An 18,982-nucleotide genomic window follows, 5' to 3' on the forward strand; every position below is an offset into this window, starting at 1 on the left:
TCTCCATGAAGCAAAGAACTAAGTTTGACATCTTCAGGCCTGACATCAGGCCTAATTCTTTCATAACGTGATCCACATAGATGATAAATAAGAGTGGAGATAATGTGCATTCTTGTCTTACCCATCTTCCTTTATTTCCTTCAATTCTAACTGCTGACTAACAACTTGAATATAGACAATGTATTGCTCTGTATAATGTTCCATTTACTCGATATAATTGAAGTCCTTCGAAAAGGTTTTCTTTGGGCACCTTGTCGTATACCTGTCATATAAAAAGATAGAATATCATTTGTATGATTAAATGTACATAAAGTTCTAAATATATAGTTTTAAATGGTCAGTAATTCATTATTCTGCTAATCAGACTTCCATCACACCTCTCACTTCCTGAATGATAACAAGAGCAAGCGTGAATTTCAAGACCAGCATTCGCCCCATTCCCTTTTTTATAGACAGATACTATGAGAACAATACTCCAGTCATCGGGAATTCAACCTTCTGACCATGTCCTCTGAATTATGTAGTGTAGCCACTGTAGAACTTTTTTTATACCTCCATACTTAAGCATTCTGATCGAATACCACTACTCCATGTGCCTTTCCACATTTCAAGTTTTTGATGGTTTTTCTATCTGAAGTATTGATATGTACTCCTTTTTGCACTGCTCTTTATAATTTTCTAGTAAGGTTCTGTCACTGCTTGTTCACTTAAGACTTTCAAAGTAATTACTCTGAATGTCTACAGTATTATTATCTTCAGTTTTCATGTCACCTTTATTATCTTTGATTCCTTTTACAGTAGTTTTTCCTCCATTTCTAAGCTTCTTCAGTAGCCTCCAGAACGTTTTTCACCTCTTGATATTTATTTTCCATACTCTTACTAGAGTCTTCCCATGACTAGAAAAATGGGTAACTTATTTTCACAATCTCTGGGCTGATGATAATAAAGAAGTAAAATTTTATACAACAAAGAATTATCTAACAGAATGTCTAATATAATGTCAGAACTAAAAAAAAAAAAAAAAAAAAAAAATATGATAAATAAGATGAAAAATAGGAAAACACCAGGAGAAGACAATATTAACATTGTCTGGATTCCTGGAAAAACTCTAAACTGTTTTGGGAGGGGGATTTTATCTGTTTGTTCCACTTCATAAAAAAAATGGAAATAAAGTTAACTGTAATAACTATATGGGAATCAATCTGCTATATGCAGGAATATTAAAAGAGAAACTAAACAGCATTGTAATTCCTGTAGATAAGCTTATGTTGGTTAGATGTACTTCTAATTTAATTATTTTGGTTTGGTGACCACATTTTTATTAAAAAAGACTGTTTATTAAAACTAAACAAGTACTAAAAAACAAACCCGACAAGTTTCGTTAGTCGTCAGACTAACATCTTCAGGGGTAAAGATAACTAACAGTTTAGAGCACAAACTATAAGAAATTACGAAAAAAACAAGTTCATTTGTTGGTATCATGAACATCAAAAAATGTATTCATAATACCAACAAATGAACTTGTTTTTTTCGTAATTTCTTATAGTTTGTGCTCTAAACTGTTAGTTATCTTTACCCCTGAAGATGTTAGTCTGACAACTAATGAAACTTTTCAGGTTTGTTTTTTAGTACTTGTTTAGTTTTAAAAAACAGTCTTTTTTTAATAAAAATGTGGTCAAATAACCAAAATAATTTGATTGAACTTCTTAACCACAGAAGCCTTCTAATTTTTTAGGAAATGACAATGTAAACTCAATTAGTAATTATAAAACCTTTTATTAATAAACATCTATATTGCGGCAATGTTACATTGCCATCTTCAGGGATCACAAAACATTGATATATGCTCGCAGGCACTCACATTAAGCAAATGAGACTGAAGTCAGTCCTAGAGTCCTAAAAGGTACCTCCCCGAGCAGGCTAAATTGGGTTGTCTTGGCCATTGGGCTGATGATCTTAGAATGCATGCTTCCCAAATTTGTTGAGGTTTGGGAAGTTTTTCAGAGCTGAGGCTGATTCAAGGAATAATCTTTCATACTTGTACTTGCTGCAGTGTAATAAAGTGACTTTCTTCAAGTGTATCCTATGGTGGGTGTCCAATGCATGGTCAGCAAGTCCTGAGTGTCTGTATTGGTGGAACCGGATGTCCTTATGTTTGGATATCCTGATATTGGCTGTTTAGCCATAGTAGGACAGTTTGTAACTACAGGGGACCTGGTATACTCCAGGTAATTCTAGGAGAAGCCTGGTCTTTGCTGGAGCAGATAAGAGATGCTAATTTCTTATGTGGTTTGTATCTAGTTGCGAGGTCATATTTTTTTCAGATTTTTATTAGTTTTTTAGATGTACTCTGGATATATGGAATGGTGATAGATTTAGAGTAATCTTGGATTACTTGGATGCTGAAGAAAACATTTACAAGTAAAGACAGGGAGGTTAATATCCCTCTTTATGTTTTTGATTCAACTATGATTCAACCACATGTGACTACTGTGCACAGATTGGTCCCCTACATTTCTTGAGGATTGGGAGGTGGTATCCTATCAAATGCCTTAGTAAAATAAAATAAAAAACTAGTAACAACATTTTAATTCTTAATTTTTACAAATATAGTTCATTTGATTCATAATTTTCCAGTTTTATTTGTTTCATGTTCGAGTATAATTGACTTCATTTTCAACATTTTCTCTTTGCACATGCTTTTGGCTCAATCAAATTTGACTCTGAATATTTGATTTCTACCTTCTAAAAATGTACATCCAGGTATATCTTTTAATTACTCTTTTGATTTAAACTTTATATTTGTCATTTAACTTGGCCTCTGGTTGGATATGTAGGGTACCTCCGTTACCTAATAAGCTTTGTTATTGTATGATAGTTTATACTTAGGTTTGTCCATCGTGAATTCTGTCCTTATATTATAGAGAAATTTTGTAGTTGCTAAGACATTTTCAGACTGCATGCAAATATTTGCAAATTAAGTTGTGTCCTAATTTATCTCCCTTTCATTATCTTATATTCTTTTTGTAGAAAGTTTTTTTTTTTTTTTTTACATGGTTATAAATTAATTTAAACTAGCTACTATGAAATTATATCATTGTCATCAACATCAATTTCCTGACATGTACCTACAAGGAGTGTTCAGGTTACAATAAATCCAGCTTTCTTATATTATTTTGGAATTCCTTTTCCATTTCTAAGCAAACTAAGTTTGAAGTACCTTCCCAACTAGGTTATTTCTGTATAGAGGCTAATGACTTTGCTTCATTTGCCTTAGTATCCCATAATTTCATCTGAAAAGAGAAAAGTATGCTATGAAGGAGAATGTTAAAGGAGTTGGACGAAGCAAAAAAGAAGAGTGAAAAGTTGAAGATTGTAAGTTTTCTGCTGTACTATGATAGAAATGAATTGGGGGGGGGGGGAAGCATTGCCAGCAGACAGATAATCAAAATCAATACGTATGTTGTGCAGAAGGAATAGTGGACCTGTGGTCTGATTTGCTGGAAAGAAGGATTTGTATAATGCTGACAGACTGCTCTTAAATGGTTTTGGTGTTAGGTGTCTAGAGAGAGCGAGCTTTGGTCACTGAGTATGCTGAAGTGCAAATATAGGAAAGCTTAAGCAGGGTGTGTGTGTGTGAAGGCACCATGAAGAGAGTAGATGTGAGAATGGCCAATAAATGCAAAAATTGGTCTTTAAAGCAAAAATATGGAATAGGAAAGGCAATTAATGAAGTAAATGTGGTTGGGAGGGGCGGGGGGGCTAAAGGGATGCTACACTTTCAGTACACTAATGCCAGAAGTATCAGGAACAAGGAGGAGGAGGAGTTTTCAGCATTTAGTGCAACATTGCCAAAAGTTATAGGAATTAGACTTAGCTGACAGCAGATGATCATGTAGTTACAGGGATAGAATGTGAAAGGATTAATATTTTCAAGGAGGAGAGAAAATATAGGATGGGGGGTGGTTACTGCTGGTGTTAGCAGATGAATTGCAACCAAAAAGAATAAAAGATAGGCAGGAGCATGGTTGTTCATTTCAAGCAGTCTAGCATTAGATAGATCAAGGCCAATAAGAAAAAAATTATACATTTGGTTGCTGCTTTAGCCCAGGGATGATCTGAAGGACATGCATCAGCAAATTAGTACAATGAATGTAGGTCGAGTAATTATTATAAGTGACTTCAATTATGGAGATACAGATTAGAAGGAAGAAAGGTCACATGGCAGAACATGGAAATGGAATTTATGCACCTGCTGACTATATAGACATTCTGACGATATTGCCTCCAATTGGGGAAAGTGACCATGCAGTCTTGAATTGGGAGATTGCAAAACAAGAATATTTTGTTAATAGGGGGGTATATGTGGAACTACAACGAAGGTGATTATGACTAGGTTAGAAGGAAACTTGAAGCTGTGCCAATGCATAAAGCCCTGCAAAAGAAGTATGATTAGTAGTGCATGGGAAATAGTTAAGGGATATCTAGAGGAAACAATATTAAATTATATATCTAAGGTAAGGAGGATAAATCAGGTAGAAGTTAGATGGATGAGTAGTATCCATTAAGCATGAGCTGCAAAAAAAAAAAAATTGTGGTGCAGTGGGTATATAAGGAGAAAGGTGATCGACATGGTAAGGAAGAAAGAGTCAGATTACAAGAAGAAACCAGCGGAGTACAGAAGAGAAAATCCCAAAGTGTTTTTTCTTTAAGTGACAAGTAAGGGGAAGAATGACATGAGCTGCAAAAAAAGAAATTGTGGTGCAGTGGGTATATAAGGTGATCAACATGGTAAGGAAGAAAGAGTCAGATTACAAGAAGAAACCAGTGGAGTACAGAAGAGAAAATCCCAGTAACCACTTTGCAAAGGTGTATTATATCATCCAAGTGAAGTTAATGCTGTGACATGTGACAAACTGTGGGAACACAGGTCGAGGTTCTAAAGATATTGCAGAATCTCAATGTAAATACAGCTGTGGGATTAGATGTGATACCTACCAGCATGCGTTTTTTTGGGAATGTGCAAAGGAACTGGCAATTCCTCTTACTAGGCTCTTTAATTTGTCTCAATTATGGTAGATTTTCAAAGGATTGAAAAGAGAGCAAAATAACTTTTATATAAGGGAGGTTCTAAGACTGCAGTAGCAAATTATAGACCAATCAGTCTCTCAAGAGTGGCGTTAAAAGCACTGGAAAAATTGGTCAAAGAGGAATGGATGAATAATATGATACTCTGTGAAAGGCAGAATGGTTTTGTGTAGGTTCAGTCATGCCTTAGTAATATTATAACATTTTACAATATAATTACAGCTGAGTTTCATAAAGAAATTGACTACACGATGATTCGCTTGGATTTTGCAAAGGCATATGAATTCTGGAACTCTGTTATGCAAATGAGAACAAATGGAGATGGATATGACACTGGTTATGTGGATAAGAGTGTTGCTGCTCTACAGATATCAGAAAGTGGCATAAAGACAGGGCCGCATTTACCATTAGGCGCATGAGGTGCAAGCTGGGGCCACATTTTAAAACCTTACTCCTCACAAAGAACAATAAAACAAACAGCGTAGTTATAGTTGCAAAAAAAAATACTTATTTTTAAATATTAAATTCATAATATAAAAACTAGAGGCCACTGAAAATGTTGTGAGGCCTCCCGCTTCCATTTGAAATACATTGTTCTTTCCTTCAATGGTTAAGTAAGAAGAAGAAGAATTTATTCCTTAGAATATAAAACTATATTCTAAGGAATAAATTAAAAAAGTGGATGTTAGCAGGCATAGCAAGTTATCATTACTATTTATTGCCTCTACGTTTTAACTAAAGCTGGAATTATTATGCTTATTATTGCAACTTAAAAAAAATCAAAGCTGAAGTTGAATAAATCTTAATAATTGTGCGATAAAGTTGGAACTGAATTGATCCTATATATATATATAATGTGCTTTTTTATGTAAATCCCAGACCTCCAGTAAGTAAGGTGGTCTCGCACTAGGCGACAAAATTTACCTTTCACCTAAAGTCGGGTGGTTGGAAAGCAGATACGTTAACCATTCTGTCAACGAGGGAGGCATACTATGCATGTTACTGCAAACTGAAACGTTTTATATTTAGATCCATGTTGTAATTCCATAAATATGACAATTTTTGCTACAATTTTTATTGCCGTAAATTCAAAATTTTTATTTTTAGTGAGAATATCTGAACTTTACAGTTGATGAACTTCATATTTTTACCTTGATTGCATTTAAATTTAAAAAAAAAAAAAAAAAAAAAAAAACTTTTATCGCTATACTAAATTATTACCACACCTTTTAATATTTTTTCAGTATTCAGAATTTTTGTAGCAACTATGATGCTTGTCAAACAAAATCAATGTTCTCAAAATCAACACTGCAATTGAAATCTTTCACAGAAAGATTTTAATTACATCTTTCTTTAAATTAATTGTGATTTAGTTACATGAAATATTTAAAAGTGTAAATAATATATATATTTAGAATTACATTAAAAGATTTTAAACTATTTAGAAAATTTAATATTAAATATAAAGTATCGCAGAAGTTGCATAATTATTTACAATCCATCGATATAAGTTAGTCATTTATTTATATAAAATGACTTACAACGTTGCTGTTTTAATATTACCAAGATTTTTTTAATATTAATATTTATTGTATACATGTGAAATTTGTTTTTAATTTTGGGAAGAGACACAATAAATAAATTGTGCACCAAAAAGGATCAGATATCATAGACAGTAAAGGAAATTCCAAATAACGGTAGTTAAACTGATAATTTAGTTACCGTTATTTGGCTAGTATTTGTAAACCAGTATACTGTATACAAGTGTATATACCTAATTATATGGTTAAAGTAGTTGTCGCAGTCGGTAAGAATATATTTTTGAATTATTTATTATTCTTATTTCACTGTTACTCATTTATTTTAACAAAACCAATATACTACTGTTTCTATTTTTGCATTTTTTTTAGCTTTTAAAGTAATTGTTTATTTTATTTATATGTTTATTTTGGATTTAATAAATATTTATTTTGTTTTGATAGATTAATACACATAATGATGCCAAGAAAATTTGAATCCGGTGCTAGTAAAAGAAAATGACTCGGAGAAAATGAAAAACAGCTAAATAGTCAAAAGGGGGGGCAATTTTGTCTTTCTTGCGTTCTGAAAATTAAGAATTTCGTAGAACTGAAGTTGTACTTCACACTTCTCGGAATGAAAATGAAGAACATCAAAAGTAGAGAAAGTTTTCCACAACGTTTTCCACATCAAAAGGAGAGAAAGAAGTAAATGAAACAAATCAAGAGAGTTCTGAAGAAAATTTTCAATCGGAATCTGTACTTACCAGCAAGAAAGCTATCTTATCCTACCGATATAGCAGTGTGGCCACTTACTATTAATGAACAGTTTATCAAGCATATTTTAATAAATATACCTCAGAATGTTGGTAAAATCAAAAATTAAAAAAGAAATACACAGAACACAATAGAATATATGTCAAAAATGTAAAATGAATCACATTTTTACTGTAAAAAGGCGAATGGAACAAAGGAGAAATGAGAATGGCTAATTTTTTCAGAAACCAGCAAAGCAATTTACTGCTTTCCTTGTAAATGGTTTTCTAAGTCAAATAATAGCTTAATGAAGGATTTTAATGACTGAGGAAATGTAACACGAACCTTATGTGATCACGAGCAGATATGAGCAATGTGCACATATCACAAAAGAAAATCAAGTTCTGTAAATAGTCAAATTGATTCTGAATTGATCAAACAATTATAATCTGAAGAAAATTATTGGAGAGAGGTTTTTAAAAGAATAATAGCTACCATTAAATTACTGAGTAAACTAGGGCTAGTCATTTAGAGGAAATACAAATGATATTGTTTTCTGATTCTTGCGGAAATTATTTATCGCGTTTACATTATTTAAGTGAATTCGATGATTTTTTTAAAACATCGCATGCAAATGTATGCCAGCTGTGGTTCTTGCAGATCAAATTATCTTTCTTACCACACTTGTGATGAATTCATAGCGGTAATAGCTAAAAAAAAAAACAAGAGAAATATTAATATCAGAAATTAAGGAAGCTGCTTATTTTGCAATAATCCCCGATTCAATGCCAGACATTGCCCTTAATGACCAACTAGCTATGATATTTATTATTATTATTATCATTATTCGTGACACCTCCAAGGAGTCCGAAGACTCATCGTGGTAGGGCACCTACTATACAACTGTCTCCACCACTACACTGAACTTCAACCAATCAATGCCATCTACTGCCCACCACCACCACCACAACTAGTATTTTTTTGTCTGTAAATTGTGTGTGTTCTGAAGGGCCGATTTGTCTGTATGCAGGATGAAAAACCAGAGTTTCTGGAAGAAAAAACCCTACTACCTCCGTATGAGATTGACTAACTCACCTTCGATTGAAAAAGTCCACATAAAAATTCCTCCCGTTGCGACGAGAATCGAACTTAGACCTATTCCAATCGAAGAGCGCAATGTACCATCGTTCTTCCAATTGCGCTATGGAGGCGCTTATGTTGGGTATATATATTGCCTTTATATTTAAGTATGTTGCTGCAAATTCTGACATTAGAGAAACATTTATCGGGTTCATCAGTATTACACAACATAAATCCTTATATTTAGAAGAGGTAGTGTTAAAAAAAAAATTAGAATTATCTTTGGATATAAAAATGTGCAGGGGGCAAAGCTATGATAATGCTGCCAATATTCAGCCTAGCTTATAAACTCAGGATTACAAGCTAGGCTTTAAAAACATAGTCCCTCTATACATTATATACTGTGCTCTAGTCATTCCTTAAATTTAATTGGCAACTATGCCATGGAATCTTGTCAGGAAGCAGTGCAATATTTTTGTTTTATTCAAAATGTATATAATTACTTTTCATCTTCAACATCTCCAAATTAAAGACACATAACTTGAACTATCCAATTCTCCTCATGAAAACCCTATTTCTAAATTAGAGAGCTCATCATTGGCTGAACATTTTGACAAACTAGAAACAGCAATTTTAACAGGTATGGGACAAAATTTTACAACGAATACATGCTACTAGTAAAGCTCTACAAGATCCCGATATGGATTTATTTTTAGCTAATAATTTGTTACAGTCTTTAGTTGGTTTTATTTTAGATATAAGAAATAGTTTTTGCTGCTGTAAATGAAGAAGCAAATTTATTAACAGATGAGACAAAATTTAAAGATGAAAAGGAAAGAGTTTAAAAATGGGGGGGGGGGGGCGAAAAAAATTAGTGACGAAGTTTCACAATCTAACAATGAGATCATATTACATATAATCTCATTGTTATAATTTCGTTGGAAAGAAAATTTTGCTTGAACACTTTTAATATCATTTGCGATAAGTTAATTGTGGAAATTAATGAAAGAACAAAAAGGTATTTCGACATATTAGATGTGTTTGACATTTTTTTGAAGAAAGATATGGATCAAGACAAGTACAAGACTAGTATTAATAAAATTTTACAAACCTATGGGACTGATATTGATCCAAAAAATTTACTGATGAAGTTAAGCAATTTTTAATAATGATAAAGGAAGAAAATTCTTCAATTAAAAATGTAGATATTTTATAATTTATAAACGATGGGTTAAGGTCTACTTTTTCGAACGTAGAAACAATTTTAAAAATATTTTTGATGATGCCTATTTCAAATGCAAGTGTTGAAACGAAAAAAAAATTATTTAAGAAACAACTTGCACCCAAATAAAACAAGTGACCTGTCGTTATTATGCATTGAATCAGATGTAATGGACTGGATTAATTATGATGACATTATAGATATATTTGCTAAAACCAAAGCCAGAAAACAAAAACTTTTAGTTATTAATTTTTTTTAATTTAAATTTGAACTTATTTATTTTTATACTTTTTTTAAAATGCAAATATATGTATACCAATGTTGCATTGTGTTATTAAAATGAGTTATTATGGAAATGTTGACTTTTATTTTCAATAAACTAAAAAAATGCTTATTTTTGAGGCCTCATGATTGGGCCTCCAAAAGTGTAAATGTGGCCCAGCATAAGGAGGAGCAAAAGCTGGTGACTAGTGGCATGCCTCAAGGTTCAGTGCTAGGACTACTACTCTGGAACTCTGTTGTTTATATAAGACAACTACTACTGTTTAACTTGTACGTAAATGATATAGGAAATATTTAATTGTTTGCTGATGATGTGAAATAGACTAATAGTTAATCAGGGTGATGTGGAGAGCTTGCTGGTTTATTTAAATAGACTGTCAGAATGGACAAAAGTAATGAGTGTTAGTTTAATGTGGAGAAATGTAAGCTTATGCATTTTGGGATAAATCAAACCCCCATGGGGCTTGCAGGCACGGGCATGGCTCAGTCCCAGAACTAAGTATGATCTATTTCAAGCTTTTGGTCATACTTTTCTCTTATTCTTCCACTTATTGCTTCTACTCTCATATTAACATTCCTCCTAACGAGGGTTCTTTACTTTAAGCTCTATCTGTCTCTTGTCTCTCTTACTAACTCCAGGAGGAGAAGGTCCTCCATTCTCCCCGGAGTTATTAGAGTATTCGAGGGCTAGGGGCGTTTCCTCCTCTTTCAATTAACCACTAACATACGTAATAGTGGGCAGCAGTGCTACTAGTATTAACCTCTTGCAGTATACGTGCTACAAGCGGTGGAGATCCAGAGGACTGACTTGGCTCCAACATCATAACCTTGGGCTATGACGAATTGTTCATCTCTCTGGCCAGGATACTGCAGTAGAGAAGGTAATGGGAAACCACTCTACTATTATCCCATGATAATCTTCATGATGACAACTTATACAGAGGGACAGCCGCCAGCCTGGCACACCAAGGCGGTACCTCTAAGCATGGAGGGAAAGGAATGTGCAACAAAGACCAAATTTGACTAGGCTGAGGAATGATGACATCAACAAGACTAATGACAATCCCAGCCCACAAAATCGCCAATCAGATCATCATAAAATAACTCTCAGAAAGACCTTCAAGATAGGAACATAGAACATCAGAGGACTCCTGCAACCTGGGAAACTAGACATAATACAGAAACAAAATGGAAGACAATAAGATACTAATCTTAGGGTTGGCAGAACTCACTGGAAAGAACATGGTCTTTTTACAACACATAAGGGAAACAAGGTGTTTTTCTCTGGTCCAGACAATAACAGTGAAAAGGGAGTTGCCATCATTGTTAATAAAAACATAAGTAAAGCAGTAAAAGGATACAATCCAGTCAGTGACAGAATCATAATAGTAAGATTAAACACCAACCCAATTCCAACAGTGCTAACTAGTTTATGCACCCACATCAAATGCAGAAGATGAAGTAAATGAGAAATTCTACAAAGACCTAAATGAAACTATGGATAAAATACCAAGAAAGGATATTCGAATAATTCTTGGAGAATTCAAGGTAATTGAAATTGTTGACAATTTCAATTACCTTGGAGTGATAATAACAAAAGAAGAATAGCACTAGCTAAGAAAGCAATAACTGATTTAACTAAGATCTGGAAAGACAGGCACATCTCCAAAAAGACCAAAATTAAACTTGTAGAAACCTTAGTTTTTTTCGATCTTTCTCTATGCTTCTGAGTCTTGGACAGTGACAAAAGATGACAGAAGAAGAATTGAGGCGTATGAGCTCTGATACTGGAGAAGATTGTTAAGAGTATCTTGGCCAGAAAAACAAACAAACAAAAGTATCCTAGAAGAACTGAATATCCACACAAGACTGATAAACATAATTGACAAGAGAATAGTGCAATATTTTGGACACGTGTAGAAGGGAAGGCAGCTGCCTGGAAAAAATAATCATACAGGGTAAACTGTGTGGGAAACGAAAAAGAGGACCCCCCACACACACATAGGTGAATTGACCAAATATCAAGAATCTCTGGACTTAAACTAGAGCAAGCAATAAGAGAAGCACAGGGGAGAAAGAAATGGTGAAGCATCATCAGGAAGTTCATGAGTCCTCAGACATGAGGAGATACGAGAGAGATGCATTTTGGGATAAATCAATTGCAAACTGTGCACGACATTGATGGAAATGTAATATTATTATGTGACACCTCCAAGGAGTCCATAGACTCATCAAAGGAGGGCACCTACTCTACAACTGTCTCCACCACTCAATCCTCAAACTACAGTGAACTGCATCATCTACATCTGTTCACTCTAGGAAATAGATGAAGCGAGGAATTTAGGAATGGTAGTAGACATTTGAAATTTTGAAGGCATATGGCTAAGGTAGCTCATAAGATTACTTGGCTATTGAAGAACACACTAACAAGTAGAGATAAGGAAGTTGTTATTCCTCTTTATAATGCCTTGATATGTCCTCATCTGGATTGCTGTGCTCACGACTTGTGTGTGCTTTCTCTTCCTGCTTCTGGATTGCTTGAGGATGAGGAAGTGGTGGAGAGGATGAAGCAAGTGACCAAGATGGTGAATAGACTGTGGAATGTTCCCAATAGGATAGATTGAGGGTATGTGGATTGCAGAAGTTGGTTGATGGGTGAAAAAGAGAGGATGAAATAGTAACATTTAAATTACTTAAATGTTGCTATAGGATTGATGCAGGGGAGAATGTTTTGGCACTTGGCGAGAGGGTGCAGAACAAGAAGTCATCCTTGGAAGTTGGGTAAAGGTATGATTAGTTAGGACTAGATTTTTTGCTTGGAGAGTTGTGAATGAATGGAATGGGTTGCCAGTGTCACTTGAGTGCTTTGTCTGTTAATGGGCTCAAGGAGGGGTGTGAGAGATTGTGTGGATAGTTTGAGTCTCCTACAATTAATCTTTGGACTCCATGGAGGTGCCCATACGATAATAATGTAAAGCAATTGATGAGAAGTCATTAGCCTCTATATACAAGTAGACTAGTTGTGAAAATACTTCACATACAAACTTTGTTTGATGACACTTGGATAACGTATTAAACAAGAATATAATTTTTTTCTTGATGAGTTTAATTTAATTTATAACTTACTGAAAAAGTTTTTTGCAGTTATCTCTGATTCAGAGTATTTTAGTGATAAGATGATACATCTTTTTGTTACTTGTATATGGAAAAGATATGACTTCTCCATTAATTCAACCTTGGTATCTCTTCTAGGTATCAGCCCTTCTAATAATGCATAGTTTATACATCTTTAAAACGATGTGTTCTTTGAGACCTTACATGTTATAAACTTCAGAATTAATACAGAATACTTTAAATAAGCTTTTGTTTTATTGTAGTGATGATCTTACTGTCACCAATCCCAAGAGAATACAAATGGCTGTGGATAAAAAAGCATGTAATTGTCTTCTTCTGAAAGTTAATCAGATAGGTAGTGTTTCTGAAGCCATCAAAGCGTAAGTTATTCGAATATTATATTTAGTGAATTATTTATTTAGTGCCATTGTCAAGATTGTTCAATGTTTAATATAAATTTTCCTTGCTAAATTTCATTCTGCATCATAGCTAGATGTTCTATTTGGGATGCAGACCACCTTTATAAGGCCTTTTCACTTCAAGGCAACAGGCTAGTTTGGAATTTAAGTGAAAATTCCAAACTAGCGGAATTTTTGTGGGAGTAAACATTTTTTTTTTACTCCCACAAAAAAGAAATTTTGTGGGAGTAAAATTTCCACAAATTTCCATTTGTGAAAATAAAATGGAATATTATTTTCACATGTGGATTTTTATCCACATGCATGGTCTACCACAACAGAATGTCTATAGAGTACATCATAGACAGTTTCTGTGTTTGTACACTGAACAAACACAGAAACTGTGTTTGTTTGTTTGTACACTGAACTAACACAGTTTCTGTGTTCAGTGTATGTAAGTTTGCAGGAGCATTCTGTAGCCCCAAGGATGATCTACATGATAGAGATAATCTTTTGATGAGAAAAAAAAAAAAAAATTACCTCTTTATACAGAAGCAGATTGAAATCAACTATTTCTCAAATCCACCACAGCACTACAACATTCTCCAAACTTGAACAAATTCAGCTGCATCATATTACCAAAAATTTGGAGAGCATCATTCTGAGACCTTCTGGGTTCCATCACTGCACCCATAGAGGATGCCAATTAGAACTGTAGAGTTTCCCACCTTTTACAATTAGTGTTTCCCTTCCTGCTCATGTGTCTGCATGCCACATGCTTAGTATATTTCTTTGTGCCCATGAAGATGCCTTGGTGACCAAGGCATTAGTAATCTAATTAACTAAATAAATTTAGTTAGCTAATTATCTATTATCTTTAGATGTGTTTTCTCCACTAAACATCAATACTCAAGCATCTATACCAGTAAAAACTATCATTTGCTCAATTTTGCTTAATATATTTATTCTTCTTTTATAACTTTTGTGAACTGCACAAAATAAATTAATTTGACAAATACATCAACTTGCCAGCAGTAATTGTCATCTGTGTAAAGCTCAGAAAGAACTTTCCATTTCATAATGCCAACTTTTGTTTGCCATTATTCACGAAATACAAGAAGACAGGTGCTATGTTTTTTGCACCTCAGTTTCCTTTGTTTGTGCACATTTCTTTGATGTCAGAGCACTATAATAATTTTAAGAAACTATTGTTTCACATTGCAAAGAATTGTACAGTCTAGGTGTCTTTTTGGTAAATTTGGTTTTCTATATGCGACTATGAGTATGTATTTTGATAACGAAATTCACTTTCCCCACCCCATGATGGTGCCACGTAACACATGCTTGTGTATTGCTGGAAAGTGTCATTCTAGGAGGCCTCTATTATATGAAAAACTCCACTATCTGACAGTGCTGTTTCCCAAGCAGCTGTTCAGATAACACAGAGTTAATTATATATTTTCCCTTTAGAATTTAGAAGTATGGACTCAATTCTCTTATTATTAAAGATATATGATTAGTTGAGATAAGAGAAACACTTGCATATTTATATGCAGTTACACAAATTATTTCAAGAACTCCACATAAATGTTATTTAATTAAGGCAATAATAAATCCCTCATTGTTTCAAAGCCGAATAAGAAACTTGCAGAACATCCAGCAAGTCCAAGCGTAAATCCATGCCTGGTGGTACAACACTAGGGCAACTCGGGCAATTTACATCGCCGGAAATAAAAAAAAGCCTTTTTGCTCTTTATTAACGCCACATAAAATATACTAAAAAAAAAATCTGTAAAAAAATAATAAATGCCCCCCCCCCCCCGCACAAAAAAAGACAAAAGAACACTAAAATTGTATTTTCAAAGTGCACTTCGACATCCATTTCACCAACATCTGGGATATTAGTATAAACGTTAATGATGTATGCCACTTACAGGTATCAAATTCAGATCATGCATCTTGTATGATGCTTTCCAGGAAAAAAAAAAAAAAAGACAGAGAACATGCTTTTTTCAATTCAGATATTCCCTGCCAAAAGTTATATTAATTGTTGTATGATATCCAGTCATTTCCACTCTTGGTGATCTTGTGAACAAAGGCTCTTCATCTCACTCTATTATCTTCTCTTTCAGCAGTTATATGTTCAAGTTGGCAAGTTCCTTTTTTCTCCATCCAACTCTTTGGTGGTCTTTCTCTTCTTTTGTCCTCAATCTTCCCTAATATAATTGCTTTTGCTAATGATTAATCAATCTGTTTGCATAATATACCCCAAGTACATTAACTTTTCTTTAGCAATCAACACCTGCATGCAGCATTCAGTCTTTATGTTCTCCAAAACCCTATTAGTCATTATTACGATCCATGAGATTCTTAAGTCTCCTCCACATGCATAATTCAAATAAATCAATCCAGCTTTTGCATCCATGCATTATCATTAGAAGTACCATTGTTTTGTCACCCTCAATCATCAATTCATCCAAAAGCCATCACTTTTGTTTTGCTGATGTTTAAATTAAGCCTGGCTTTTTTATTTTCCCACTTAACCGACAGAATCAACTGCTCCAGATCTTCCTTAGTTTCTGCTATGAGAATTGTATCATCTGCATATCTTAATAATTTTTCTGTTACCAATTATTAATTCCCGTGGAATCTTTGTCTAAGTCAGCCATTCTCATAATATATTCACTGTAAATACTAAATAGATAGAGCAACAGTATACAATCCTGTCACACCCTTTTTTCTACTTGAATATGGTCTGTTTCTCCAAAGACTTTTTTTTACTGAAGCTTCTCAGTTGTCATACAGTTCTGTAGTACTAGAGCACTGCTAACCTCCTTTTGTCGTAATCACACATTCTGCCCATTTTGGCAGTTTCGTTGTTTGATAAGGAATAAAGTATTTTAGGAACATTCTTTGTTCGTCATGACCATAGTCAGTCCACATATTGCTGTCGGGTATACTAGTCTCCTGTCTGGTTTCCGGTTTGTCCCAACAGTGATGTATTGGATTGAGACTATGTGCTGGTCATTCAAGTTTTTTCACATCATTCTACAATAGGAACTGCAGTACATTGAATGAAATAGCACTACTTTGTAAATCTGCCACAATTGTTAAGCATTGCATTATCTAGAAGTCTTGAGTATCCATTCATCCTTCCAGAAATGATAACCAAAAGTCTGAGTTTATTCCTGGATAGAGAGATCATAGCACTTCTGCCACTTCATAGTTAAGATTAAAATCTTAGGCATAAGGCATTCACTCCCACCGGCTATTTGCCACAGCCACACTCCATCAAATCTATAGCATAACTCTACTCCATACTATGGAACTACTATCACAAGATTCTTTACACCAGGTTTAGACTGAAATATTGATATTTGGCTGGTATGGCCATCTTTCCATACATGAGACCAGGGACTCAGAAATAGAACTTAAATCTACTTACTAGCCCTCAAAAAATTTTACTTGCCCAAGGTATCGGTCTACTTTATATAAATATTATTATAAGTGATGCTTTTAAAAAACTAAATGCTATGATGACAAAATAAAGTAATACATTCTTTAATTCTCCCTATACATATTACAGAAATATGCTTTCATTTAATGTGGAGTTAAAACGTACAGCACAGCATATCACAACTCATTTTGTGTTCTCTTTCATTTATTGTTCATAATGAAGAGTGAATTTATATGAATTATTCATAAACAATATAATTGGAAAGACAATCAAATTCACAAAAAGAAAATAGGCAGCACTCAGTGTGGAGCCACCTCACTTTTCACTGTGCACTCAGTCACATGATCTGGTCTTTGATTTGTTTTTACAAGATAATTGTATTTTTAAAATAACAGTATTAAAAAGTATTTTCAATAATCTAATTACACTAAGCTAATTCTATTGTCAGCTGTAAAAAAAAAAAAAAATCAGCTTAGGACAAATTGCACACCTGCTTAAGCGATAAAGGTTACTGGACAAATAAGATGTATAGATATACTACGGTATTTAATTAATTAATTCAGTAATAATTCAATATTGAATTATTCAACAATAATCAACAAATTATTGAATAATTAATTCAATTTGTTAATGAAATTATATTGTGAAAAAAAGTACTTTTTTTTTTTTTTAAATAATATTGTCTGTTACACATCTCATGCATATTGTATGTACAGTGTAACGTTAATATTGAACTAAATAAATGAAATTATTTGATTAAACATTTATTGGAAATGAAAACTAATTTAATTTAAATGTATTCATGATAAGAAAAACTTGCTGGTTTTCTCGCAACTGTTTTCAGGTAAAGTGGCTCATTTTTCTCACTTCGTGACAAATGGAAAGTGGAAGAGTGATGTAGTGGAGCATTTGGAGCAAAAGGAACACTAAATACCTACTGCTGTGAGAGGAATGAGGGGGGGGGGGGGATAAAAGTTCATCAATTTCCTGACATGTATCCTCAAGGGGTATACAGGATATTATGATAGTTCTACCAGAAGATACATGAAGAACTTACATTATCAATAACTTCCTATCAACAATTTTCCTCCAAGACTCCAATATTATCAGATCTTATATTTCTGTCTTCTAAGGCACTTTTTACTGTATCAATCTTTTTCACCATATAATTTAAGGAAATTACAACGTACTAGGATATACGTTAAAATAAATTTTAATATATTTCAATATTTCGGCAACATCACGTTGCCATTTTCAAGAACTTAAGAACAAGACACGTGCACGCAGGCACAGCAAAACAGTAAATGAGGAAGAAGTCTGAAGCCATTATTTCTCCTAAAGTCCTGATGGTGCCCTCTAGCGGGCAATGTTGGTATTCTTGGGCGATTGGGCCGAAGGTCTTCTGATGTAGGTTTCCCAAATTTGAGGAAGTCTCATGCAGCCAAATTTGTTGAGGTTTGGATCGTTTCTTAGGGCTGAAGTTGATTACACAAAAAGCCTTTCATATCTGTATTTCCTACGGTGTATTATCCTGGCTTTCTTCCACCGTATTCTATGGCAGGTATCTAGCGCATGATCAGCAAGACCAGATTGGCTGTATATAAATTATGCAAAGAAAATAACATATTTTGAAGGCATTTAGAACATGGCTAAAAATTCACTCACCAGTTGTTACCTGTGGCGAGTGGATTTCTGGAGTCCTGCTGAAGACTGTATAACTCTATGTAGTGTACTTCTTACCTAAATTAGAGAATCTTAACTCTTTGATCATTTCCACATCAGGAATGTGGAATGCACTGTATTATTTGCAAGCATATTGTGGTTCCTTGATACAAACTTCCTGTATTTTCATGTATACTTATTTGTCTGTCCATTGCTAATCTTGTCCACAACTGATTTTTTTTTATCATCAAATTCCTGACATATACCCTCAAAGGGTGCACAGCATATGATAGTACTACATGAAAAATTTACATCATTACTAACTTCCTATCTACAATTTTCCTCCAAATCAGTCTGTTACTTATCAAGACTCCAACATTATAAGATCTTATATTTCTATCGTCTA

General features: G+C 33.8%; 1 protein-coding gene across 2 annotated transcripts in view; it reads left to right on the top strand.

The window, feature by feature from the left end:
- Positions 1–18,982, top strand: part of Eno (alpha-enolase) — a 114,661-nt gene that overhangs the window by 89,102 nt on the left and 6,577 nt on the right. For both annotated transcript variants that reach the window (XM_090408049.1, XM_090408050.1), the window contains exon 8: positions 13,323–13,439. In XM_090408049.1, the coding sequence (XP_090264175.1) occupies positions 13,323–13,439 (117 nt within the window). The remainder of the gene's footprint in view (positions 1–13,322; positions 13,440–18,982) is intronic.

This window comes from Typopeltis vanoorti, chromosome 18 (assembly GCF_054136105.1).
Source record: "Typopeltis vanoorti isolate ZY-2024b chromosome 18, IOZ_Tvanoo_1.0, whole genome shotgun sequence".
Lineage (NCBI taxonomy): Eukaryota > Metazoa > Arthropoda > Arachnida > Uropygi > Thelyphonidae > Typopeltis > Typopeltis vanoorti.